General features: G+C 48.6%; 1 protein-coding gene across 4 annotated transcripts in view; it reads right to left on the bottom strand.

The window, feature by feature from the left end:
• Window positions 1-27,589, bottom strand: part of DNM1L (dynamin 1 like) — an 87,765-nt gene that overhangs the window by 14,362 nt on the left and 45,814 nt on the right. For 2 of the 4 annotated variants that reach the window (XM_063928872.1, XM_063928874.1), the window contains 6 exons: window positions 19,895-20,015; window positions 19,525-19,680; window positions 12,760-12,849; window positions 12,326-12,418; window positions 12,194-12,244; window positions 10,486-10,563 (listed from right to left, as the gene is read on the bottom strand). In XM_063928872.1, the coding sequence (XP_063784942.1) occupies window positions 10,486-10,563; window positions 12,194-12,244; window positions 12,326-12,418; window positions 12,760-12,849; window positions 19,525-19,680; window positions 19,895-20,015 (589 nt within the window). The remainder of the gene's footprint in view (window positions 1-10,485; window positions 10,564-12,193; window positions 12,245-12,325; window positions 12,419-12,759; window positions 12,850-19,524; window positions 19,681-19,894; window positions 20,016-27,589) is intronic. The other 2 variants (XM_063928875.1, XM_063928876.1) reach the window with 1 other exon arrangement.

Genomic DNA, 27,589 nt, shown 5'->3' with positions numbered 1-27,589 from the left:
AGAAAAGGATTTACCTGGTAAGTACCAAAATTCTATTTTCTTTTTCATCCACTAGGGGTCACTGGAGTACTCTTGGGACGTACCAAAGCTTCCCCCGTGGGCGGGAGAGCAGTTTGGCACTTGTAACACTAGGCGGCCAAAGCTAGATGCTGATGCCGCAAAAGTATCAAACTTGTAAAAGCGCACAAACGTGTGCACTGAAGACCATGTAGCCGCCCGGCAAAGCTGCGTCGCAGAAGCCCCACGACCAGCTGCCCATGAAGTTCCCACAGAACGTGTGGAATGAGCGGTTACTGACGTAGGCGGTTGTAACCTAGCATGAAGGTAAGCCTGGCGTATGGTCAGTTTTATCCATCTGGATAAAGTTTGTTTAGATGCTGGCCAACCCATCTTGGCAGCATCATAGAGAACAAATAACGTATCCGTCTTACGAACTGAAGACGTTCGGGTTACATAAACGCGTAACGCACGAACCACATCCAGAGTTCCAGAATGTGCTGTCAACACAGGAACTACTATTGGTTGATTGATGTGAAAAGATGACACTACCTTTGGTAAGAAGGCGGGATTCGTCCGAAGTTCCGCTCTGTCATCATGAAACACCAAATACGGTGGCTTGCAGGACAAGGCACCCAAATCCGAAACACGCCTTGCCGAAGCTAAGGCTAAGAGAAAAATTGTTTTCCAAGTGAGAAACTTTATATCCACTTGTTGTAAGGGTTCAAAATATGAAGACTGTAAGAACTCCAAAACCAGATTCAAGTCCCATGGCGCTGTAGGTGGAATGAAAGGAGGCTGTACCCTGATTACACCTTGGAGAAAGGTGCGTATAGACGGCAATAGAGCCAATCGTCTTTGAAAGTAAATTGACAAAGCAGATACCTGCACCTTTAGTGTAGATAAACGCAATCCTCCATCTAAGCCTGATTGTAGAAACAACAAAAGGCGGCATAACTTGAAAGCTGATGTCGGAAATTTCCGAGCTTCACACCAACCTATATAGGCACGCCATATTCTGTAATAATGAGCTGCCGTAACCGGCTTTCTAGCCCGTAACATGGTTGGTATAACTAAATCTGGAATGCCCTCTCTTTTTAAGAGGGCGGTCTCAACAGCCACCCCGTCAAACGCAGCCGCGCTAAATCGGGGTAAAGAAAAGGACCCTGTTGTAACAGGTCTGGACGTATCGGGAGTGGCCACGGATCGTCTGCGAGTAATCCTCGAAGATCCGAGAACCAAGCTCTCCGAGGCCAATGAGGCGCCACTAGTATGACTGTGAGCGACTCTCTTTTGATCCGTTTTAGCACCAGAGGGAGCAGCGGAAACGGTGGAAACAGATACACCAGACTGTACGGCCACGCGACAGTGAGAGCATCCACCGCGACTGCCTTTGGATCTCTTGTTCTGGACACATACTGGGGCGTTTGATGATTGTGTCGAGATGCCATCAGGTCCACCTGAGGATAACCCCATCGCTGAACCAACATGTGAAACACTTCTGGATTTAATGACCATTCGCCTGGGTGAAGATCCCGACGACTGAGATAATCCGCTTCCCAGTTGTCCACTCCCGGAATGAACACGGCCGACAATATCACCTGGTGGTATTCTGCCCAATTGAGGATTCGAGCTACTTCCCGCATTGCCATGCGGCTTCTCGTTCCTCCTTGTTTGTTGATGTATGCGACCGCTGTCGCATTGTCCGACTGCACTTGGACAGGCTGAGAGCGAACCATGTGCACCGCTTGTCGTAGCGCATTGAAAATCGCGCGGAGTTCTAGAACATTTATTGACAGCAATTTTTCGTGATCCGCCCAGAGACCCTGGAGCTGACAATTTTGAATTACCGCTCCCCAACCTCTGAGACTGGCGTCCGTAGTTAGAATTATCCAATTGCAAACTCCGAACCGTCTTCCTGCGGTTAAATTGTGTTCCTTGAGCCACCATAGCAGAGAAACTCTTGCTATTGGTGACAACCTCACTCTGTGGTGAATCTGCAGATGCGAGCCCGACCACTGGGCAAGCACGTTCAGCTGAAATGGACGAGAGTGAAATCTCCCGAACTGAAGCGCCTCGAAAGCTGCCACCATTGTGCCTAACAGGCGAATGCACAAGTGTACCGACACTGTGCGTGGTTTGAGTACTAATTGTACTAGATGGCGTAGCATTTGTACTTTCTGTTGTGGTAGGTAAATCCTTTGATTGACCGTATCGAGAATCATACCTAGGAACTGAAGGCGTTGAGACGGAATCAGATGTGATTTCTTGAAATTGACAATCCAACCGTGGTGAACCAGTACATTGTAAGTTAGCAGCGCATGTTGGGTAAGTATCTGTTGAGACGGAGCTTTGATGAGCAGATCGTCTAAATACGGAACTATCGTCACTCCCAGGGATCTGAGGTGAGCTATCATCACAGACATTACTTTGGTGAATACCCGAGGCGCTGATGACAGGCCAAACGGCAGAGCCTGAAACTGGTAATGGTTTTGGCGTATTGCAAATCGTAAGAATTTCTGATGAGGCTGCCAAATTGGAATGTGTAAGTACGCATCCTTGAGGTCTAGCGCAATCATAAATTCCTTGGTCTCTAACCCCGCAATCACCGACCGTAGAGACTCCATTTTGAATCTGTAGTAAGTTACGTACTGATTGAGGCCCTTTAAGTTCAATATTGGTCTGACTGAGCCATCCGGCTTCGGGACCACAAATAGACTTGAATAATAACCCTGACCCTGTTGGTGTACAGGGACCGGAATCAACACTGCCGAATCCAGTAAGGACTGAATGGCAATTTGCAAAACTGTCCTCTTGTCGTCCGACAGAGGCAAACCTGTCTTGAAAAACCGCAGAGGCGGAAGACAGTCGAACTCTATTTTGTAACCTTTTAACACTAAATTGCGAATCCAGCCCTCCGCGGACGTGTGGAACCACGCCCCATGGAACGTGTGAAGGCGTGCTCCCACAATTGGAGATCCGAGATGGGCTGGTAACCCGTCATGCCACTGGCTTGTCGGTAACCTTAGCGTCTTGGCGAGTTGTGTTGGTTTGATGGAAACCACGTCCTCGACCACGTCTAGCAGGCGTGGCTGATCCTCTGCCACGTCCTCGAAAGGGCTGAGGTCTAAAGGATTTGAACGAAGGTCCAGCGTACCTTCTTCTTGGCGCAGGTGGAGGCAATGGTAAGAACACAGACTTACCTCCCGTAGCCTCCTTAATCCATGCGTCCAATTCTGGACCAAACAACTTCTTGCCATCGTAAGGCAACGCCTCTATACTTCGTTTGACCTCTGCCTCCGCTTGATAAGTACGCAGGTAGAGTGCTCTTCGTGCCGTAACTAGCGAAGATGAAATACGAGAAGTGAGCTGACAGACGTCAGTAGACGCTGTACAGAGATACTCTACAGCCTCAATCATTTGATTCACCTGAATTATCAGGTTTTCGTCATGTAAAGCCGATTTGAGTTCTGTAAGCCATATTATGAGCGCCTTAGTGACCCAAATGCCAACCAATCCAGGTCTTAGCATCACACCTGCTGCTACATACATGGATTTAAGCATAGTTTCTATCTTACGATCTGACGGATCTTTAAGCGTAGTAGCTGATGGCACTGGTATGGTTAATTTCTTGGTAAGCTTTGACACTGAAGAATCAACTATTGGTGGATTCTCCCATGTACCCGTTACCGATTCTGGAAACGGATAACTAGACTTAAATCTGCGAGGTATAGAAAACCGTTTATCTGGATTCTACTAACATCTGATTTAGAGAATCCGACACAGGAAAACTTACTGGCGTCTTCCGTCGTTTAGTAAATATGACCTGATCATTGGTGAGAGGCTGCTCAGCTTCAGGAAACCTTAGCGACTGCCGTACCGCTCTGATGAGATCATCAATGCCGGAACTGTTAACATCCTCGCCGTCTGACTCCACTTCGCCCTCCTCCCCCTCATCGTGTTCCGTGAGGTCTGGGATGGAATCGTCAGACTGCAACATAGCAGACACTGGAAAATCATAAGACATATGAAAATTATCCCGTTTGCCCAAAATGGATTTGGACCCTACGCAAGGCTGAGACGCCTCCGGTAGTTCTGGCGGTCTCACCCTAGACTCAGATCTTAGCGTTTCTCGCTCCAGACGAGCAGCGGTCATTTCTGTCTGAAATTTCTCCAGTACATTTACTAACATACCCCACGGAGGATCCGGTGATGAAATTGGTTGCAAAACCGGAGCAGAAATGGTATTCTGAACGGAATCCACAAAACATACGTTACATGTGGTAGATCCATCCGGTAACACACTGCCACATACTTTGCAAATATGCTTTTTAGTTTTTGCTGGTGCCTTACTCATTATGGCGACAGACAATACAATACACAAAACACAGACACCTGCACGACTCAGTAAAATAGCAATAAGGTGGCTCTGTATATATATCTGGCCCAGTGCAATACACGTGGCCAGTACTATAAATTTTGATCCCAAATTCCCACGAACACCCCTGCGCCTCCGGTGGAGAAGAGATGTAGGACAGGAACGTTCTGGAATCACAGAGGAAGACACAGGAAGCATGTTAAAAATGGCTGCCCTGCTATACTTATACATATAATCACAGTGCTGCATTCACTGATTATACTGTAATAATCCCTCTGCTGCTGCAGTATTTCACTGATATGTCCCCCCTGTAATGGCTGTTTATCTTATTACAGCGGCAGCGCAGCGTGTGGGCCCCCAGCGGGTATCGTAGAGCGCTATGTGCCTCGTGTGTCCCAGCGGTGGGCTCCTGTATAATAGCGTGTCAGCTACCAAGGTAGCGCTGCGGCGAAGTGAGGGTCGTTCCGAGGTGCCTGGCCGGAGGCTGTGGCCTAACGGGCGGGTACCTGAGCGGGGAGAGCCGCGGCGCCTGCACGGAGGTCTGTGGCCGAACGTGCGGGCGCCTGAGTGGAGAGAGCCGCTGCGCCTGCACGGAGGTCTGTGGCCGAACGTGCGGGCGCCTGAGTGGAGAGAGCCGCGGTGCCTGCACGGAGGTCTGTGGACGAACGTGCGGCCGCCTGAGCGGGGTGGAATGGGCGGGCGCCTGAGCGGGAAGATGCCGGAGGCTGAGAGGGGAGAGCCGCTCCTTGCCGTCACCCAGCACTATGTCTCCACACGTCGGGGCGGCAGCGGGAGCTGACCGCCCCGTTTCACATACCTCACTCCTGCAGACGTGCGGAGGCTCCGACGGGGCTTTTCAGTAAGCGCCGGCCAGCCAGTGCAGGAGGATGTGAGGGCTGTGAGGGAGCTCTTTCAGAGAGGCCCGACACGCCCGTGCTGCTATCAGCAGCTGCACTATCCCTGACCCTGCCTTTTGGAAGGGGGACAGGGATGTGGTCAAACAGTAGAAAAAATAAAAATTAAAAATAAAAGTTTCTTCAACAAAACCGTGACTTCAGCTAAGCATGTGTTGCCACGTTCAGCACAGAAAAAACACTGAGTAAGTGCTCAGGGATATGGAGGGGTGGAGTGTTACTAAATTTAAATATTCAGTGCTGTGTTCCTACGGAAGCCCGTCCATATCCCAAGAGTACTCCAGTGACCCCTAGTGGATGAAAAAGAAATATCTCACATGGAAAGTGACCATGCTACTAGCCCTGGCTTCGGCCAGGAGAGTGTCAGAACTGGCAGCTTTATCTTACAAAAGCCCATATCTGATTTTCCATTCGGACAGGGCAGAACTGCGGACTCGTCCGCATTTTCTCCCTAAGGTGGTGTCAGCATTTCATCTGAACCAACCTATTGTAGTGCCTGCGGCTACAAGCGACTTGGAGGACTCCAAGTTGTTGGACGTTGTCAGAGCTTTAAAAATATACATTTCAAGGACAGCTGGAGTCAGGAAATCTGACTCGCTGTTTATACTATATGCTCCCAACAAGTTGGGCGCTCCTGCGTCTAAGCAGACTATTTGCTCGCTGGATTTGTAGTACGATTCAGCTTGCACATTCTGTGGCAGGACTGCCACAGCCAAAATCGGTAAAAGCCCACTCCACAAGGAAGGTGGGTTCTTCTTGGGCGGCTGCCCGAGGGGTCTCGGCATTACAACTCTGCCGAGCGGCTACGTGGTCGGGGGAGAACACGTTTGTAAAATTCTACAAATTTGATACCCTGGCTAAGGAGGACCTGGAGTTCTCTCATTCGGTGCTGCAGAGTCATCCGCACTCTCCCGCCCGTTTGGGAGCTTTGGTATAATCCCCATGGTCCTTTCAGGAACCCCAGCATCCACTAGGACGATAGAGAAAATAAGAATTTACTTACCGATAATTCTATTTCTCGGAGTCCGTAGTGGATGCTGGGCGCCCATCCCAAGTGCGGATTATCTGCATTACTTGTACATAGTTACAAAAATCGGGTTATTATTGTTGTGAGCCATCTTTTCAGAGGCTCCGCTGTTATCATACTGTTAACTGGGTTTAGATCACAGGTTGTACGGTGTGATTGGTGTGGCTGGTATGAGTCTTACCCGGGATTCATAAATCCTTCCTTATTGTGTACGCTCGTCCGGGCGCAGTACCTAACTGAGGCTTGGAGGAGGGTCATAGGGGGAGGAGCCAGTACACACCACCTGATCATAAAGCTTTACTTTTTGTGCCCTGTCTCCTGCGGAGCCGCTATTCCCCATGGTCCTTTCAGGAACCCCAGCATCCACTACGGACTCCGAGAAATAGAATTATCGGTAAGTAAATTCTTATTTTCCCTTGACTCGAAAGAGTTTATGAGTCCCTGCTGCTGAAAAACATCCCCACAGCATGATGCTGCCACCACCATGTTTCACTGCGGGGATGGTGTTCTTGGGGTGATGGGATGTGTTGGGTTTGCGCCAGACATAGCATTTTTCTTGGTGGACAAAAAGTTCAGTTTTAGTCTCATCTGACCAGAGCACCTTCCTCCATACATTTGGGGAGTCGTCCACATGCCTTTTGGCAAACTCAAAACGTGCCTTCTTATTTTTAACACTAAGTAATGGCTTTTTTCTGGTCACTTGTCCATAAAGCCCAGCTCTATGGAGTGTACGGCTTATTGTGGTCACATGCGCAGATACACCAGTCTCTGCTGTGGAACTCTGCAGCTCCTTACAGGGTTACCTTTGGTCTCTGTGCTGGCTCTCTGATTAATGCCCTCCTTGCCCGGTCTGAGTTTTGGTGGCAGGTTTGTTGCACCATGTTCTTTATATTTGAAGATGATGGATTTGATGGTGCTCCGGGAGATCATCAAAGATTTGGATATTTTTTGTAACCCAACCCTGACTTGTACTTCTCAACAACTTTGTCCCTGCTTGTTTGGAGAGCTCCTTGGTCTTCATGGTGTGATGCCTCTTGCTTAGTGGTGTTGCAGCCTCTGGAGCCTTTCAGAAAAGGTGTGTTTATACTGACAGATCACGTGACCCTTAGATTGCACACAGGTGGACTACATTTCACTAATTATGTGACTTCTGATGGTAATTGGTTGCGCCAGAACTTGAGGGTTTCATAGCAAAGGGGCTGAATACATATGCACATGCCAATTTTCAAATGTTTATTTTTCTTTTGTATATACACCTTTTTCTCATTTCACTTTACCAACAGACTATTTTGTACATATCCATCACATACAATTCATATAAAAAAAACAAAATAAATTACAGGTTGTAATGTAACAAAATAGGCAAAAAGCCAAGGGGGGTGACTACTTTAGCAAGGCACTGTACTTAGTGATGAGCGGATTCGGTTTTACTCGGTTTTACTCGGTTCTCAAAACGGCATCTTATTGGCTCACGGATGTCATGTGTTTTGGATAGCCAATAAGATGCCGTTTTGAGAACCGAGTAAAACCGAGTAAAACCGAACCTCGCTCATCACTACGTGTACATCCCACTGGTAGGGTGATAACATCATCCTACTATCTCAGCTGCCTCCTTACACTTGTAGCATGACAATGTAAGGCAGCATAAGGATAACCTACTTCTCCAGAGGACATGAACGTGGACCTTGTCCATGTTTGGTTGAGGTGAGACATGTGACTGCCGCCACTGTGCACTACAAATAAGACACACTCTACATATATAGTATTATAAAATAATGTTTAAAAAAAAAAAACATGCTAATATAATATAGTTGGACCACGAATATTTTTTTTTACATAAAACTAAACTTGACATCTTCCCTATATGCAGGGTCAGGACCCCTATCCTGCACCTCGGACAGCACCATGCTCTCCTCTATTCCTCATGTCCGCTGTCAGATTGCTCCGACTCCTCCCTCACCACCACATGCAGTCCCTTGCCCAATCCAGTCAGTCACTTCCCCCTTCACAAGACTGTCAGGATTACACTCACCCTTCTCTCTCTCACCATGCTTCTCCCGGCTCTAACTTCTCTCTCCCGTCCCTCTCATCTGCCTCTCCCCACTCCAGCTCCTTTCCAGGCCCTCTCACAGAGCTCCAGCTTCTCTCTCTGGTCCCTCTTACCTGCCTCTCCCCGCACCAGCTTCTCTCTCCGGTCCCTCTTACCTGCCTCTCCCCGTTCCAGCTTCTCTCTCCGGTCCCTCTTACCGGCCTCTCCCGGCTCCAGCTTCTCTCACTGGTCCCTCTCACCTGCCTCTCCCCGCTCCAGCTTCTCTCACTGGTCCCTCTCACCTGCCTCTCCCCGCACCAGCTTCTCTCTTCGGTCCCTCTTACCTGCCTCTCCCCGCTCCAGCTTTTCTCTCCGGTCCCTCTTACCTGCCTTTACCCGTGCCAGCTTCTCTCTCCGGTCCCTCTTACCGGCCTCTCCTGGCTCCAGCTTCTTTCACTGGTCCCTCTCACCTGCCTCTCCCCGCTCCAGCTTCTCTTACTGGTCCCTCTCACCTGCCTCTCCCCGTTCCAGCTTCTCTCACTGGTCCCTCTCACCTGCCTCTCCAGCTCATCTCTCCGGTCCCTCTCACCAGCTTCTTCCCCGCTCTAGCCTCTTACCTGCCTCTCCCGCTCCAGCTTCTCTCTTGTCCCTCTTGCCTGCTTTTCCCCACTCCAGCTTCTCTCACCGGTCCCTCTCACCTGCTTCTCCCAGCTCCAGCTTCTCTCTCTTGTCCCTCTTACCTGCCTCTCCCGCTCCAGCTTCTCTCTCTTGTCCCTCTTGCCTGCCTCTCCCCACTCCAGCTTCTCTCACCGGTCCCGCTCACCTGCTTCTCCCAGCTCCAGCTTCTCTCTACGGTCTCTCTCCCAGCTCTTCTCTACTCTCTCACCTGACTCTCCCTGCTCCTCTCCGATCTCGCTCACCTGCCTCTCCCCGCTTTCACTCTTCTCCCCAGTCCCTCTCACCTGCCTTTCTCCACCCCAGGTCCTCTCTGGTCCCTCCCACCTGCCTCTCCACACGGCGGTGTCTATTTACCCTGCATGGACGGGAACCGGATGTGACATCAAGTGAGGGCGTTTAACCTCTTCCACCCTTACAGCATGTTAATCTTTTCTCTAATCTCCATTTGCTTTAGGGTATTTTTTTTTTTTTCATTGATGCTCCAATGTACGCTCACCACGCTTCAGGCTCGGGGTCTCCCTCTGCTCGCCACAGGCTACTATTCCAAATAGTTGTTGATGTGGACCCAGTGCATTATGGGAAAGGTCCTCTCCACGAAGGGTAAATAGACACTACCCTCTCCCCGCACCAGCTTCTCCCCCTGGTCCCTCTCACCACCCCAGCTCCTCTCTCCAGTCCCTCTCACCTGCTTCTCCGTCTGGTCCATCTCACTTCCTCTCCCCACTCCATTCATCCTCACTGCTGGGGCAAGAATTACTTTCCTCACTCTGCTACTGCCTCCCTTCTCTGGCAATCCCTACATTGGTTATCTATGCCACACAGATCCAAGTTAAATGCCTCAGGATCTCCTCTTCTCTCAAACCTTCAGTTCAACTCTTGACTATGCTCACTCTTGCCACACACCTTCAATACTCGCTCCCACCTTCAAAGCTCCCTCAAAAATCACCTGTTCATCATAGCTCACCAGTCCTCCCACTCTCCCCCTGCGTCACCCTTGCGCTGCTTTCTGGATTGTAAGCTCTTGTGAACACTGCATTACTCCTGTTTGCTTGCACACCGATGTGCCTTTCCTTCCACCTCCTGCATATTCTCCTTATCACCTAACGTGCACGGTGAATGTGCTGTATTAAGCCTTTATCCCTTCCAGCTCGGAGCTGTAATAGCTGCTACACCTCCAGTATGTTGTCCCTTTGCCTGATGTCCTCTATATCACTGTTCACGCCGTGCTGTGGATATTATGGACCCTTAAAAAACGCAGTATTACTTTTATTATAAAATTATTAAACTAGTGTTACAAAGGTGTAATGAGAGAGACCGTGGTCCGCAGAAGACCTTTCTGACCATGCAGACATGCCACAGGGGATACACAAGAAGCCATAATATAACATGCAAAGAAACAGCCCAGACGACATGCCGTTAGATGCCACCAGTGTCATTTCATGCTATCAAAGCGGGCACAGACCTTGCCATCAGTCTCAGCAGAAGAAGCAGAGGGAGGCTCCAGAGCGTCAGGTAGCAGAGGCCCTGGAGCTTTAGTGGACTAAAGGAAGAAGAACCACAAGAGAGGCAGAAATTACTAAGAATACACAGCCCGCCACACACACACTAGCCGCAGGGGATGTCCTGATTAGCAAACATGCATAGCGCCCCCTATCATTCCAGGGGAGCCACATCCAGACACCAATAAACTGGAGAGGTTAGAGCAGGGCTGGCCAAACCGGTCCTCGAGATCTACCAACAGTTCACATTTTCCAGACCACCTATCTGGTGCACAGGTGTAGTCATTACTAATTGAGATGTGCTTCATTCATTCCTAACTGACAATTCTACAGATCTCCAGGAGGCCTGGAAAACATGAACCGTTGGTAGATCTCGAGGACCGGTTTGGCCAGCACTGGGTTAGAGAGACTGAAGTCACAACTGGACTGGTGGGGTCGCCCTCTACTGTCCTAACTAGTAGTTACAGCAAGACAAACAGCCTGTGTATTAACTAGGAAAAAAGGGCACTAAGGAATGCCGTGTCTCATGCCTCAATGAGGTCACAAGTTCATGACCTGTGGATAGACGGCAGAAACAGCAGGACAGGAAGGTAGCAGAGGATGACGTAGGTGCAGCTGTTAGCAAATAAGATCTTACAAACGAACCGTTCAGCTTGGATGATTGTCTTTATTATAGCAATGCATTTCTCCCCACAAGACTAATTCCTGCCTCTTACGCGGCTTATATACGACAAACAGCGTCTTTCATCACACCCATCTCTAAGATTTGTTACGGTGTTCATTGTTAATATGTATGATGCACAAGTAACTAAAGAGCTGGACAGTTCTATGAAGAGGCAGCGGAAATAAATACAGCTGAGGAGTGATTCATTTATGGATAATCCCCAATATGGAAACACCCAGGATCACCAGCTCCGTCACCTCATCTGAACTGGAGAACGCAGGATCCCACATGCCTCCTGAAGAAGAGCCACACTTACTTGTAGCTTACTCACATTATTCACACATGCAGCAATAGCTGCTCCTATCACTTTAACCCTATAATTTTATCACTCCTGCGATGCCCTGGGGTTGTCTGGCTGGGTGGCTCTGGGGTGTCCTGCCCCCCGGACCTGAACCCCCATAGTTAGTGTTAGGGACTTACCCAATGAGAGGCTACCTTGATGCGGTGGGTAAGCTCATAGCCCTGGCCAGGAATATGCTAAATGCCTCTGGTTACTACAGGTAGAGCTAGTGTGAGATTGTGCACCTGCTACTTTTCCTCTTTGTACACTTTACGAAGTCTCAAGCAGAGTAGCACCTCACTACCTAATTAAGGTGTGCAAATTAGGGCCCTTTTCCCAGCTTACTAGAAATAACAGCTTATATTGTAGACAGACTAACGGGAAATAAAATAAATGTATATGAAATCCATTTTCTCTGAAACCATTAAGATGATATTTGAGACATCAGATTGGGATTATTATAGAACGGGAGAAAGTCGCTACAAAAATCTCCCATTCGTATGCATATACCATTTATATGAATATGCTGCGGAAAGGGTTACAGTACATATATTACACCCGGAACGCTTGTGAAGTCCGTGTAACATATTTAACCCCATCACTACAAGACAGATCCTCCTTTTACGTGTGTACAGTGCAGTTTTACACAAAGGTCCATTTCGCTCACCTTCTCTCTAGGCGTTGAGGATGGGGCGGCTAGTCTATTCCGTCTATGTTCCTGCGTACACAAACACACGTTACAGTCTTATATGACCGGAACAGGTCACACCTGCTTCTCTTACTACCACGTGTCCCTTACCTCTATGTTGTTGTTCATGACTCCACAGGCGTCGGCAAAGTCTGGATGTTTGGTGTTGATATACGCTAGCTCGATGGCCACCAGATTGTGTACCTGCGCAATAATCCATACACATTACATTGTGACAAAAGAATACACAGGTTCTCACGTACCACTTTCTGTAATTTAGGATATTTATATCCTAAATAAAGGCACTGAAACGTTGTGACCACCGTTACACTTTGTTTTATTGGAGTGTTGCACTTCCCTCTTCCTATATATTTACAATGTCATTTTTTCTTAACACAACCCTACAAATGGAGGGGTTTGGAAGATACCTAAAATGAACATCTAGGCTAGTACATTGCACCACTGTCCTGTGTTTACCCCCCAAGGAGGCTTTAGTTATAGTGCCCTGCCTACAAGGGTGTGATTATGACTGACTGGTCTCTTACCATCTCGTTAGTCACCGGGAGGCGTTTGCGCAGGAGACATGTGACCACCTCCACAATGGCGTCGTGTAGCTTTGGGAACCTCAGCAGCTCCTGCAGAAGGGTTACGGTACAGAAGGTGTATTAGTGCATCTATTCCTGATATAGACCGTTACATACACCGTGCTTGGTGCCTGCATGTCATGTGTAGGTGTAAAGCTTTATAGACAACGAGCACTCATGTACAAGCTAAAGAAGGACTTCGCACAGAAATGGAATACAAGGTTTCCTGGCTGTCCCTACAGGCTGAATGTGAGTGCTTCATTGTCAACAGCTAAAAATAAGAATTTACTTACCGATAATTCTATTTCTCGGAGTCCGTAGTGGATGCTGGGGTTCCTGAAAGGACCATGGGGAATAGCGGCTCCGCAGGAGACAGGGCACAAAAAGTAAAGCTTTAGGATCAGGTGGTGTGCACTGGCTCCTCCCCCTATGACCCTCCTCCAAGCCAGTCAGGTACTGTGCCCGGACGAGCGTACACAATAAGGGAGGAATTATGAATCCCGGGTAAGACTCATACCAGCCACACCAATCACACCGTACAACTTGTGATCTAAACCCAGTTAACAGTATGATAACAGCGGAGCCTCTGAAAAGATGGCTCACAACAATAATAACCCGATTTTTGTAACTATGTACAAGTATTGCAGATAATCCGCACTTGGGATGGGCGCCCAGCATCCACTACGGACTCCGAGAAATAGAATTATCGGTAAGTAAATTCTTATTTTCTCTATCGTCCTAGTGGATGCTGGGGTTCCTGAAAGGACCATGGGGATTATACCAAAGCTCCCAAACGGGCGGGAGAGTGCGGATGACTCTGCAGCACCGAATGAGAGAACTCCAGGTCCTCTTTTGCCAGGATATCAAATTTGTAGAATTTTACAAACGTGTTCTCCCCTGACCACGTAGCTGCTCGGCAGAGTTGTAATGCCGAGACCTCTCGGGCAGCCGCCCAAGATGAGCCCACCTTCCTTGTGGAATGGGCCTTAACCGATTTAGACTGTGGCAGGCCTGCCTCAGAATGTGCAAGTTGAATTGTGTTACAAATCCAACGAGCAATCGCCTGCTTAGAAGCAGGCGCACCCAACTTGTTGGGTGCATACAGTATAAACAGCGAGTCAGATTTTCTGACTCCAGCTGTCCTGGAACATATTTTCAGGGCCCTGACAACTCCTAGCAACTTGGAGTCCTCCAAGTCCCTAGTAGGTGCAAGGCACCACAATAAGCTGGTTCAGGTGAAACACTGACACCACCTTAGGGAGAGAACTGGGGACGAGTCCGCAGCTCTGCCCTGTCCGAATGGACAAACAGATATGGGCTTTTTTGAGAAAAAACCACCAATTTGACACTCGCCTGGTCCAGGCCAGGGCCAAGAGCATGGTCACTTTTTATGTGAGATGCTTCAAATCCACATATTTGACTGGTTTTAAACCAATGTGATTTGAGGAATCCCAGAACTACGTTGAGATCCCACAGTGCCACTGGAGGCACAAAAAAGGGGTTTGTATATGCAATACTCCCTTGACAAACTTCTGGACTTCAGGAACTGAAGCCAATTCTTTCTGGAAGAAAATTTTCAGGGCCGAATTTGAACCTTAATGGACCCCAATTTGAGGCCCATAGACACTCCTGTTTGCAGGAAATGCAGGAAACGACCGAGTTGAAATTTCTTTGTGGGGCCTTCCTGGCCTCACACCACGCAACATATTTTCGCCACACGTGGTGATAATGTTGTGCGGTCACCTCCTTTCTGGCTTTGACCAGGGTAGGAATGACCTCTTCCGGAATGCCTTTTTTTTTTTTAGGATCCGGCTTTCCATCGCCATGCCGACAAACGCAGCTGCGGTAAGTCTTGGAACAGACATGGTACTTGCTGAAGCAAGTCCCTTCTTAGCGGCAGAGGCCATAAGACCTCTGTAAGCATCTCTTGAAGTTCCGGGTACCAAGTCCTTCTTGGCCAATCCGGAGCCATGAGTATAGTTCTTACTCCTCTACGTCTTATAATTCTCAGCACCTTAGGTATGAGAAGCAGAGGAGGGAACACATACACCGACTGGTACACCCACGGTGTTACCAGAACGTCCACATCTATTGCCTGAGGGTCTCTTGACCTGGCGCAATACCTGTCCCGTTTTTTGTTCAGACGGGACGCCATCATGTCCACCTTTGGTATTTCCCAACGGTTTACAATCATGTGGAAAAAACTTCTCAATGAAGTTTCCACTCTCCCGGGTGGAGGTCGTGCTGAGGAAGTCTGCTTCCCAGTTTCCATTCCCGGGATGAAAAACTGCTGACAGTGTTATCACATGATTTTCCGCCCAGCGAAAAGTCCTTGCAGTTTCTGCCATTGCCCTCCTGCTTCTTGTGTCGCCCTGTCTGTTTACGTGGGCGACTGCCGTGATGTTTTTCCCACTGGATCAATACCGGCTGACCTTGAAGCAGAGGTCTTGCTAAGCTTAGAGCATTATAAATTTACCCTTAGCTCCAGTATATTTATGTGGAGAAAAGTCTCCATACTTGATCACACTCCCTGGAAATTTTTTCCTTGTGTGACTGCTCCCCAGCCTCTCAGGCTGGGCTCCGTGGTTACCAGCATCCAATCCTGAATGCCGAATCTGCTGCCCTCTAGAAGATGAGCACTCTATAACCACCACAGGAGAGACACCCTTGTCCTTGGATATTGGGTTATCCGCTGATGCATCTGAAGATGCGATCCGGACCATTTGTCCAGCAGATCCCACTGCAAAGTTCTTACGTGAAATCTGCCGAATGGAATTGCTTCGTAGGAAGCCACCATTTTTACCAGGACCCTTGTGCAATGATGCACTGTTTTTAGGAGGTTCCTGACTTGCTCGGATAACTCCCTGGCTTTCTCTTCCGGGAGAAACACCTTTTTCTGGACTGTGTCCAGAATCATCCCTAGGCACAGCAGACGTGTCGTCGGGATCAGCTGCGATTTTGGAATATTTAGAATCCACCCGTGCTGATTGTAGCAGTATCCGAGATAGTGCTACTCCGACCTCCAACTGTTCCCTGGACTATGCCCCTATCAGGAGATCGTCCAAGTAAGGGATAATTAAGACGCCTTTTCTTCGAAGAAGAATCATCAATTCGGCCATTACCTTGGTAAAGACCCCAGGGTGCCGTGGACAATCCAAACGGCAGCGTCTGAAACTGATAGTGACAGTTCTGCACCACGAACCTGAGGTACCCTTAGTGAGAAGGGCAAATTTGGGACATAGAGGTAAGCATCCCTGATGTCCCGGGACACTATATAGTCCCCTTATTCCTGGTTCGTTATCACTGCTCCGAGTGACTTCATCTTAATTTGAACCTTTGTAAGTGTTCAAAAACAAATTTTTAGAATAAGTCTCACCTAGCCTTCTGGCTTCAGTACCACAATATAGTGTGGAATAATACCCCTTTTCTGTAGTAGGAGGGGTAATTTAATTATCACCTGCTGGGAATACAGCTTGTGAATTTTTTCCCATACTACCTCCTTGTCGGAGGGAGACTTGGTAAAGATGACTTCAGGAGCCTGCGAAGGGGAAACGTCTCGACATTCCCATCTGTACCCCCGGGATACTACTTGTAGGATCCAGGGGTCCTGTACGGTCTCAGCGCCATGCTGAGAACTTGTCAGACGCGGTGGAACGCTTCTGTTCCTGGGAATGGGCTGCCTGCTGCAGTCTTCTTCCCTTTCCTCTATCCCTGGGCAGATATGATCTTATAGGGACGAGAGGACTGAGGCTGAAAAGACGGTGTCTTTTTCTGCAGAGATGTGACTTAGGGTAAAAAACGGTGGATTTTCCAGCAGTTGCCGTGACCACCAGGTCCGATGGACCGACCCCAAACAAGTCCTCTTCCTGTATACGGCCATACTGTGCCGTTTGGAATCTGCATCACCTGACCACTGTCGTGTCCATAACATCTTCTGGCAGTTATGGACATCGCGTTTATTCATGATGCCAGAGTGCAAATATCCCTCTGTGCATCTCGCATATATAGAAATGCTCTATAGTCAATAAAATACTGTCCCTGTCAAGGGTATCAATATTTTTAGTCAGGGAATCCGACCAAGCCACCCTAGCTCTGCACATCCAGGCTGAGGCGATCGCTGGCCGCAGTATAACACCAGTATGTGTGTATATACTTTTTATTATATTTTCCAGCCTTGTCAGCTGGTCCTTGAGGACGGCCCTATCTATAGACGGTACCGCCACTTGTTTTGATAAGCGTGTGAGCGCCTTATCCACCTTAAAGGGTGTTTCCCAACGCGCCCTAACTTCTGGCGGGAAAGGGTATACCGCCCATAATTTTCTATCGGGGGGAACCCACGCATCATCACACACTTTATTTAATTTATCTGATTCAGGAAAAACTATGGTAGTTTTTTCACATCCCACATAATACCCTCTTTTGTGGTACTTGTAGTATCAGAAATACGTAACACCTCCTTCATTGCCTTTAACGTGTGGCCCTAATAAGGAATACGTTTGTTTATTCACCGTCGACACTGGATTCAGTGTCCCTGTCTGTGTCTGTGTCGACCGACTAAAGTAAACGGGCGTTTTAAAAACCCTTGACGGTGTTTTTGAGACGTCTGGACCGTACTAATTGTTTGTCGGCCGTCTCATGTCGTCAACCGACCTTGCAGCGTGTTGACATTATCACGTAATTTCCTAAATAAGCCATCCATTCCGGTGTCGACTCCCTAGAGAGTGACATCACCATTACAGGCAATTGCTCCGCCTCCTCACCAACATCGTCCTCCTACCTGTCGACACACACGTACCGACACACAGCACACACACAGGGAATGCTCTGATAGAGGACAGGACCCACTAGCCCTTTGGAGAGACAGAGGGAGAGTTTGCCAGCACACACCAAAAACGCTATAATTATATAGGGACAACCTTATATAAGTGTTTTCCCTTATAGCATCTTAATATATATATAAGCATATCGCCAAATTAGTGCCCCCCCTCTCTGTTTTAACCCTGTTTCTGTAGTGCAGGGGAGAGCCTGGGAGCCTTCCCTCCAGCCTTTCTGTGAGGGAAAATGGCGCTGTGTGCTGAGGAGATAGGCCCCGCCCCTTTTTCGGCGGCCTCGTCTCCCGCTCTTAACGGATTCTGGCAGGGGTTAAATATCTCCATATAGCCTCCGGAGGCTATATGTGAGGTATTTTTAGCCAAAATAGGTATTCATTTGCCTCCCAGGGCGCCCCCCTCCCAGCGCCCTGCACCCTCAGTGACTGCCGTGTGAAGTGTGCTGAGAGGAAAATGGCGCACAGCTGCAGTGCTGTGCGCTACCTTTAGAAGACTGAGGAGTCTTCTGCCGCCGATTCTGGACCTCTTCTTACTTCAGCATCTGCAAGGGGGCCGGCGGCAAGGCTCCGGTGACCATCCAGGCTGTACCTGTGATCGTCCCTCTGGAGCTGATGTCCAGTAGCCAAGAAGCCAATCCATCCTGCACGCAGGTGAGTTCACTTCTTCTCCCCTAAGTCCCTCGTTGCAGTGATCCTGTTGCCAGCAGGACTCACTGTAAAATAAAAAACCTAAGCTAAACTTTCCTAAGCAGCTCTTTAGGAGAGCCACCTAGATTGCACCCTTCTCGGCCGGGCACAAAAATCTAACTGGCTTGGAGGAGGGTCATAGGGGGAGGAGCCAGTGCACACCACCTGATCCTAAAGCTTTACTTTTTGTGCCCTGTCTCCTGCGGAGCCGCTATTCCCCATGGTCCTTTCAGGAACCCCAGCATCCACTAGGACGATAGAGAAACTTTATTTATTAAAACATATAGCAAAAAGAACAAGGCACAAGCTAAACGGAGTGCTTCCGGTAGGTATGGGGTATAGAGGTAGAGAAGCGCACATATGTGCTTTGATATAAAAGTGCCCGCACTTCTGTACCCACTATACCCATCCCTAAACCATTGTCCCCAACTGAAAGGCGAAGACATAACTGAATTGTTCTAGCAAAAGCTCCTGACATCAGTCACTTACAGGGGTCCATACTTCAGCCACAGAAGAGACTGGTTTATTATACTTGTACACACAAAAGGAAGCAGTAACGGTGTGCATATGTTGGATTCTGTGTAGTATTATTACTTGTGTGTTATAATTACTGCAGTGTGGATTATACCTGTAGTATTATTACCCATGTGCAATGTCAGACTATATGGTGTCATATTACCTGTGTGCTATAATTACTGTAGTGTTGTATTATACTGTGTAGTATTATCACCCATGTGCTGTGACTACTACAATGTCAAATTATGCTATATAGTACCTGTGTGCTATAATTACTGCAGTGTGGTATTATACCGTGTATTATTACCCATGTACAATGAAAGACTATATGGTGTCATATTATTACCTGCGTGCTATAATTACTACAGTGCTGGATTATACCCTGTAGTATTATTACCCATCTACAATGTCTGACTATATGATGTCATATTACCTGCGTGCTATAATTACTACAGTGCTGGAGTATACCCTGTAGTATTATTACCCATGTGCAATGTTGGACTATATGGCGTCATATTACCTGCGTGCTATAATTACTGCAGTGTGGTATTATACCGTGTATTATTACCCATGTACAATGAAAGACTATATGATGTCATATTATTACCTGCGTGCTATAATTACTACAGTGCTGGAGTATACCCTGTAGTATTATTACCCATGTGCAATGTTGGACTATATGGCGTCATTATTACCTGCGTGCTATAATTACTGCAGTGCTGGATAATCCGTTGCATCTCCTCGTGAACAAGTTCCACACAGCGGAGACTCGGATCCTCCAACCGTTTCACCTGTCTCTTTACCAGCAACTCGAAGGAAACCTCTGGGACAAATAGGGCCGGCCGGGGACCCTGAGCACAGAGACAGTGACCGGTCAGTACAGGACAAATTCCTGATCAATAAACACATTTACACAAAAACTTTCACAAAAGTGTTTTCATGTCTATACAATTTTTTAGTGTTTATCAAATTGCCGTTTATCTGCCTGATCACACAATATACAGGCTACGGAACCTCAAGGCTCTCCGTGAGGTTATGGAGACACAGAAGCGACAGGAAACTCACAGTGGCGTTTCGTATAGCTGTGAGAACGTCAATTGTGGTCAGACCTCCCAGCGGATCTACAGATTCCAGCGTCCTCCCGAAGGTTTCATGGAAGATGTAGCAGATTCTAGCTCCCCCGCACCTAGACAGATAAATACCAGATGGTTGAATTCATAACATTCTGCTGCCATCAGCTACTGTGGGGTTTATCATTTTATTCATTTTGGGCTGCAACACACAGGCGCACACTAGCACTGTATATTACGGAGCATTATAAAGGGCTGACAGCAGACGCGAGCATTCAGGGCGAATGGGTGGATACGGATGCAGCATGTCCTCTGGTCTCTCACGATGGGTCTATCCAGTGTCCACTCTGACTGCTCGTGTCTACTGTTCGTCAGCAGGGTCTGTGAGAGCCGTGATGAACTGTAGCACCAATGACACAGGCACAGTACCTGCAATATATCAGTCCTTATACCACTGACGGTCTCCAAGTTCCACATCAACACTTACAACATCCCCGCTAACACCTTTAAAGTAGCCAGAACTACAGTATACAGCCGGCAGCTCACACTCCCCTTCCCCATAACAATGTGCACTGTTAGAGCACGGAGTCTACAAAAACTGCAGCAACAACACATCCACCGGGAGAGAAGGCAGTCTGTGAGAGTGCTCAAAATAAGAATTTACTTACCGATAATTCTATTTCTCGTAGTCCGTAGTGGATGCTGGGAACTCCGTAAGGACCATGGGGAATAGCGGCTCCGCAGGAGACTGGGCACAACTAAAGAAAGCTTTAGGACTACCTGGTGTGCACTGGCTCCTCCCCCTATGACCCTCCTCCAAGCCTCAGTTAGGATACTGTGCCCGGACGAGCGTACACAATAAGGAAGGATTTATGAATCCCGGGTAAGACTCATACCAGTCACACCAATCACACCGTACAACTTGTGGTCTGAACCCAGTTAACAGCATGATAACAGAGGAGCCTCTGGATAGATGGCTCACAACAACAATAACCCGATTAGTTAACAATAACTATGTACAAGTATTGCAGATAATCCGCACTTGGGATGGGCGCCCAGCATCCACTACGGACTACGAGAAATAGAATTATCGGTAAGTAAATTCTTATTTTCTCTGACGTCCTAGTGGATGCTGGGAACTCCGTAAGGACCATGGGGATTATACCAAAGCTCCCAAACGGGCGGGAGAGTGCGGATGACTCTGCAGCACCGAGTGAGAAAACTCCAGGTCCTCCTCAGCCAGAGTGTCAAATTTGTAAAATTTTCACAAAAGTATTTGACCCTGACCAAGTAGCAGCTCGGCAAAGTTGTAAAGCCGAGACTCCTCGGGCAGCCGCCCAAGATGAGCCCACCTTCCTTGTGGAGTGGGCTTTTACAGATTTTGGCTGTGGCAGGCCTGCCACAGAATGTGCAAGCTGAATTGTACTACAAATCCAGCGAGCAATAGTCTGCTTAGAAGCAGGAGCACCCAGCTTGTTGGGTGCGTACAGGATAAATAGCGAGTCAGATTTTCTGACTCCAGCCGTCCTGGAAACATATTTTCAGGGCCCTGACAACGTCCAGCAACTTGGAGTCCTCCGAGTCCCTAGTAGCCGCAGGTACCACAATAAGCTGGTTCAGGTGAAACGCTGAAACCACCTTAGGGAGAAATTGAGGACGAGTCCTCAATTCTGCCCTGTCCGTATGAAAAATCAGGTAAGGGCTTTTACAGGATAAAGCCGTCAATTCTGACACACGCCTGGCCGAAGCCAGGGCCAACAGCATGACCACTTTCCATGTGAGATATTTTAAGTCCACAGTGTTGAGTGGTTCAAACCAATGTGATTTTAGGAAACCCAAAACAACATTCAGATCCCAGGGTGCCACTGGAGGCACAAAAGGAGGCTGCATATGTAGCACTCCCTTAACAAACGTCTGGACTTCAGGCACTGAAACCAGTTCTCTTTGAAAGAAAATCGACAGGGCCGAAATCTGGACCTTAATGGATCCTAATTTTAGGCCCATAGACACTCCTGCTTGCAGGAAATGCAGGAATCGACCCAGTTGAAATTCCTCCGTCGGGGCCTTTTTGGCCTCGCACCACGCAACATATTTCCGACAGATGCGGTGATAATGCTTTGCGGTTACATCCTTTCTGGCTTTTATCAAAGTAGGGATGACTTCTTCTGGAATGCCTTTTTCCTTTAGGATCCGGCGTTCAACCGCCATGCCGTCAAACGCAGCCGCGGTAAGTCTTGGAATAGACAGGGTCCCTGCTGGAGCATGTCCCTTCTCAGAGGTAGAGGCCACGGGTCCTCTGTGAGCATTTCTTGAAGTTCCGGGTACCAAGTCCTTCTTGGCCAATCCGGAGCCACGAGAATGGTTCTTACTCCTCCCCGCCGTATAATTCTCAGCACCTTGGGTATGAGAGGCAGAGGAGGGAACACATACACTGACTGGTACACCCACGGTGTTACCAGAGCGTCCACAGCTATTGCTTGAGGGTCCCTTGACCTGGCGCAATACCTGTCCAGTTTTTTGTTGAGGCGGGACGCCATCATGTCCACCTTTGGTTTTTCCCAACGGTTTACAATCATGTGGAAGACTTCTGGGTGAAGTCCCCACTCTCCCGGGTGGAGGTCGTGCCTGCTGAGGAAGTCTGCTTCCCAGTTGTCCACTCCCGGAATGAACACTGCTGACAGTGCTATCACATGATTTTCCACCCAGCGAAGAATCCTTGCAGCTACTGCCATTGCCCTCCTGCTTCTTGTGCCGCCCTGTCTGTTTACGTGGGCGACTGCCGTGATGTTGTCCAACTGGATCAGCACCGGCTGACCTTGAAGCAGAGGTCTTGCTTGGCTTAGAGCATTGTAAATGGCCCTTAGCTCCAGGATATTTATGTGAAGTGATGTCTCCAGGCTTGATCACAAGCCCTGGAAATTTCTTCCCTGTGTGACTGCTCCCCAGCCTCGCAGGCTGGCATCTGTGGTCACCAGGACCCAGTCCTGAATGCCGAATCAGCGGACCTCTAGAAGATGAGCACTCTGCAACCACCACAGGAGAGACACCCTTGTCCTTGGGGACAGGGTTATCCGCTGATGCATCTGAAGATGCGATCCGGACCATTTGTCCAGCAGGTCCCACTGGAATGTTCTTGCGTGGAATCTGCCGAATGGGATTGCTTCGTAGGAAGCCACCATTTTTTCCAGGACCCTTGTGCATTGATGCACTGATACTTGGCCTGTTTTAGGAGGTTCCTGACTAGCTCAGATAACTTCCTGGCTTTCTCTTCCGGGAGAAACACCTTTTTCTGGACTGTGTCCAGAATCATCCCTAGGAATAGAAGACGTGTCGTCGGAATCAGCTGCGATTTTGGGATATTGAGAATCCAACCGTGCTGCCGCAGCACTACTTGAGATAGTGCTACTCCGACTACCAACTGTTCCCTGGATCTCGCCCTTATCAGGAGATCGTCCAAGTAAGGGATAACTAAAACTCCCTTCCTTCGAAGGAGTATCATCATTTCGGCCATTACTTTGGTAAAGACCCGGGGTGCCGTGGACAACCCAAACGGCAGCGTCTGAAACTGATAGTGGCAGTTCTGTACCACAAACCTGAGGTACCCTTGGTGAGAAGGGTAAATTGGGACATGGAGGTAAGCATCCTTGATGTCCAGAGACACCATATAATCCCCTACTTCCAGGTTCGCGATCACCGCTCTGAGTGACTCCATCTTGAATTTGAACCTCTGTATGTAAGTGTTTAAAGATTTTAGATTTAAAATGGGTCTCACCGAGCCGTCCGGCTTCGGTACCACAAACAGCGTGGAATAATACCCCTTTCCCTGTTGCAGGAGGGGAACCTTGATTATCACCTGCTGGGAATACAGCTTGTGAATGGCTTCCAATACCGCCTCCCTGTCGGAGGGAGACGTCGGTAAGGCAGACTTTAGGAAACGGCGAGGGGGAGAAGTCTCGAATTCCAATTTGTACCCCTGAGATACTACCTGAAGGATTCAGGGGTCCACTTGTGAGTGAGCCCACTGTGCGCTGAAATTCTTGAGACGGGCCCCCACCGTGCGTGAGTCCGCTTGTATAGCCCCAGCGTCATGCTGAGGACTTGGCAGAAGCGGGAGAGGACTTCTGTTCCTGGGAACTGGCTGTTTGCTGCAGCCTTTTTCCTCTCCCTCTGCCACGGGGCAGAAAAGAGGAGCCTTTTGCCCGCTTGCCCTTATGGGGCCGAAAGGACTGCGCATGATAATACGATGTCTTCTTTTGCTGAGAGGCGACCTGGGGTAAAAACGTGGGATTTCCCAGCAGTTGCCGTGGACACCAGGTCTGATAGACCTACCCCAAATAACTCCTCCCCCTTATAAGGCAATACTTCCATATGCCTTTTAGAATCAGCATCACCTGACCACTGCCGCGTCCATAACCCTCTTCTGGCGGATATGGACAGCGCACTTACTCTTGATGCCAGTCGGCAAATATCCCTCTGTGCATTGCGCATATATAAAAATGCATCTTTTAAATGCTCTATAGTCAGTAATATACTGTCCCTATCCAGGGTATCAATATTTTCAGTCAGGGAATCCGACCAAGCCACCCCAGCACTGCACATCCAGGCTGAGGCGATTGCTGGTCGCAGTATAACACCCGTGTGAGTGTATATACATTTTAGGATATTCTCCTGCTTTCTGTCAGCAGGTTCCTTAAGGGCGGCCGTATCAGGAGACGGCAGTGCCACCTGTTTAGACAAGCGTGTGTGCGCTTTATCCACCCTAGGGGGTGTTTCCCAACGTGCCCTATCCTCTGGCGGGAAAGGGTATGATGCCAATAACCTTTTAGGAATTATCAGTTTTTTATCGGGAGAAACCCACGCTTCATCACACACTTCATTTAATTCCTCAGATGCAGGAAAAACTACAGGTAGTTTTTTCTCACCAAACATAATACCCTTTTTTAACGGTACTTGTACTATCAGAAATGTGTAAAACATTTTTCATTGCCTCAATCATGTAACGTGTGGCCCTACTGGAAGTCACATTCGTCTCTTCATCGTCGACACTGGAGTCAGTATCCGTGTCGGCCATCTGTGATAGCGGGCGTTTAAGAGCCCCTGATGGTCTTTGAGACGCCTGGACAGGCACAAGCTGAGAAGCCGGCTGTCCCATGTCATCAAACTTCTTTTGTAAAGAGCTGACTCTTTCACGTAATTCCTTCCATAAGCCCATCCACTCAGGTGTCGACACCCTAGGGGGTGACATCTCCACTACAGGCAATTGCTCCGCCTCCACATCATTTTCCTCCTCATACATGTCGACACAGCCGTACCGACACACAGCACACACACAGGGAATGCTCTGATAGAGGACAGGACCCCACTAGCCCTTTGGGGAGACAGAGGGAGAGTATGACAGCACACACCAGAGCGCTATATATATATATACCGGGATAACACTATACAGAGTGTTTTTCCCTTTATAGCTGCTGTTTTAATTATACTGCGCCTAATAAGTGCCCCCCCCCTCTCTTGTTTTACCCTTTTCTGTAGTGCAGGACTGCAGGGGAGAGTCAGGGAGACGTCCTTCCAGCGGAGCTGTGAGGGAAAATGGCGCCCGTGTGCTGAGGAGATAGGCTCCGCCCCCTTCTCGGCTGACTTTTCTCCCGCGTTTTTCTGGAATCTGGCAGGGGTTAATATACATCCATATAGCCCTGGGGGTTATATGTGATGTATTTTTGCCAGCCAAGGTGTTTATATTGCTGCTCAGGGCGCCCCCCCCCCAGCGCCCTGCACCCTCTGTGACCGGAGTGTGTGGTGTGCATGAGGAGCAATGGCGCACAGCTGCAGTGCTGTGCGCTACCTTGATGAAGACTGATGTCTTCTGCCGCCGATTTTCCGGACCTCTTCTTGCTTCTGGCTCTGTAAGGGGGCCGGCGGCGCGGCTCTGGGACCGAACTCCGAGGCTGGGCCTGTGTTCGGTCCCTCTGGAGCTAATGGTGTCCAGTAGCCTAAGAAGCCCAAGCTGGCTGCAAGCAGGCAGGTTCGCTTCTTCTCCCCTTAGTCCCTCGATGCAGTGAGCCTGTTGCCAGCAGGTCTCACTGAAAATAAAAAACCTAAAACTAACTTTTTTCTAAGAAGCTCAGGAGAGCCTCCTAGATTGCACCCTGCTCGGTCGGGCACAAAGATCTAACTGAGGCTTGGAGGAGGGTCATAGGGGAAGGAGCCAGTGCACACCAGGTAGTCCTAAAGCTCTCTTTAGTTGTGCCCAGTCTCCTGCGGAGCCGCTATTCCCCAGGGTCCTTACGGAGTTCCCAGCATCCACTAGGACGTCAGAGAAAGAGGAGTGAGACAGCTCACACTGTGTTCCTCAAATCACATAGCAAATAAATGACTTACTACATAGGGAAACGAGGGAGGAGAAACCAGGCAGACACCACGTCAGCTGAGAAATGAACGTTATGGTAAGAACTTACCGTTGATAACGTGATTTCTCTTATGTCCACAGGTATCCACAGGATAACATTGGGATATTGTCGAGCGACAGCGAAAATGGCACCAACACGGTCACGAGCTTTCTGGCCTCCCAGGATGCATTGGGGCCTCCACTATATAGTCCCGCCCACTGATTCAGTCAGATCAGTTCTTTCCACAGCGATTATAGGCAGGAACATTAGGTAGAGACCTGTACAGGCGATAAGAACACACATGCACACCCTTCCATACAAGAAGGAAGAGGTTTTTAGTGTTTGTCTAGATCCTCAAATCAGATGCGTCCGGGTGGGATCCCTGTGGATACCTGTGGACATAAGAGAAATCACGTTATCAACGGTAAGTTCTTACCATAACGTTCATTTCTCTGGCTGGGTCCACAGGATTATCCACAGGATAACATTGGGATTCCCAAAGCCATTTTAGTGGTGGGGACGCTCCTGATTGCACAGGAGGACCTTTCGCCCGAAGTCTGCGTCATGAGAGGCAAAAGTATCCAAGGCATAATGTCTGATGAATGTGTTTATGGAAGACCATGTGGCTGCCTTACATATCTGTTCTGCTGATGCACCCTGTTGTGCTGCCCAAGAAGGACCTACCTTACGTGTAGAGTGTGCAGAGACATTAGCCGGAATAGGGAGATCTGCATGAGAATAAGCTTCAGATATTACCATTCGGAGCCATCTCGCCAGCGTCTGTTTACTAGCAGGCCAACCTCTCCTATGGAATCCGTAGAGGATGAAGAGGGAATCTGTTTTCCTGATGGCACTAGTACGATCTATGTAGATTTTTAAAGACCGGACCACGTCCAGTGACGCTTCTCCCGCAGATAGTCCCGATACCTGAAAAGCTGGGACTACAATCTCTTCATTCAGGTGAAACTTTGACACCACCTTTGGAAGATAACTAGATCTCGTTCTGAGAACTGCTCTGTCTGGAAAAAAACTTAGGAAAGGAGACTTACATGATAATGCTCCTAAATCTGACACTCTTCTGGCTGACGCCATTGCCAGTAAAAAAAGAACTTTAACCGTTAACCACTTAAGATCTGCTCTCTCAAGTGGTTCAAACAAAGGACCCTGGAGAAATTTAAGAACTAAATTCAAATCCCAGGGAGCTGCAGGAGGAACCAATGGAGGTTGAATATGTACTACTCCTTGGAAAAAAGTACGTACATCCTGTAGGTCAGCAATCTTCTGCTGAAACCATACAGTCAACG

Source organism: Pseudophryne corroboree, chromosome 6 (assembly GCF_028390025.1).
Source record: "Pseudophryne corroboree isolate aPseCor3 chromosome 6, aPseCor3.hap2, whole genome shotgun sequence".
In the NCBI taxonomy this organism is placed as follows: domain Eukaryota; kingdom Metazoa; phylum Chordata; class Amphibia; order Anura; family Myobatrachidae; genus Pseudophryne; species Pseudophryne corroboree.
This window is presented reverse-complemented; position numbering and strand designations above follow the sequence as displayed.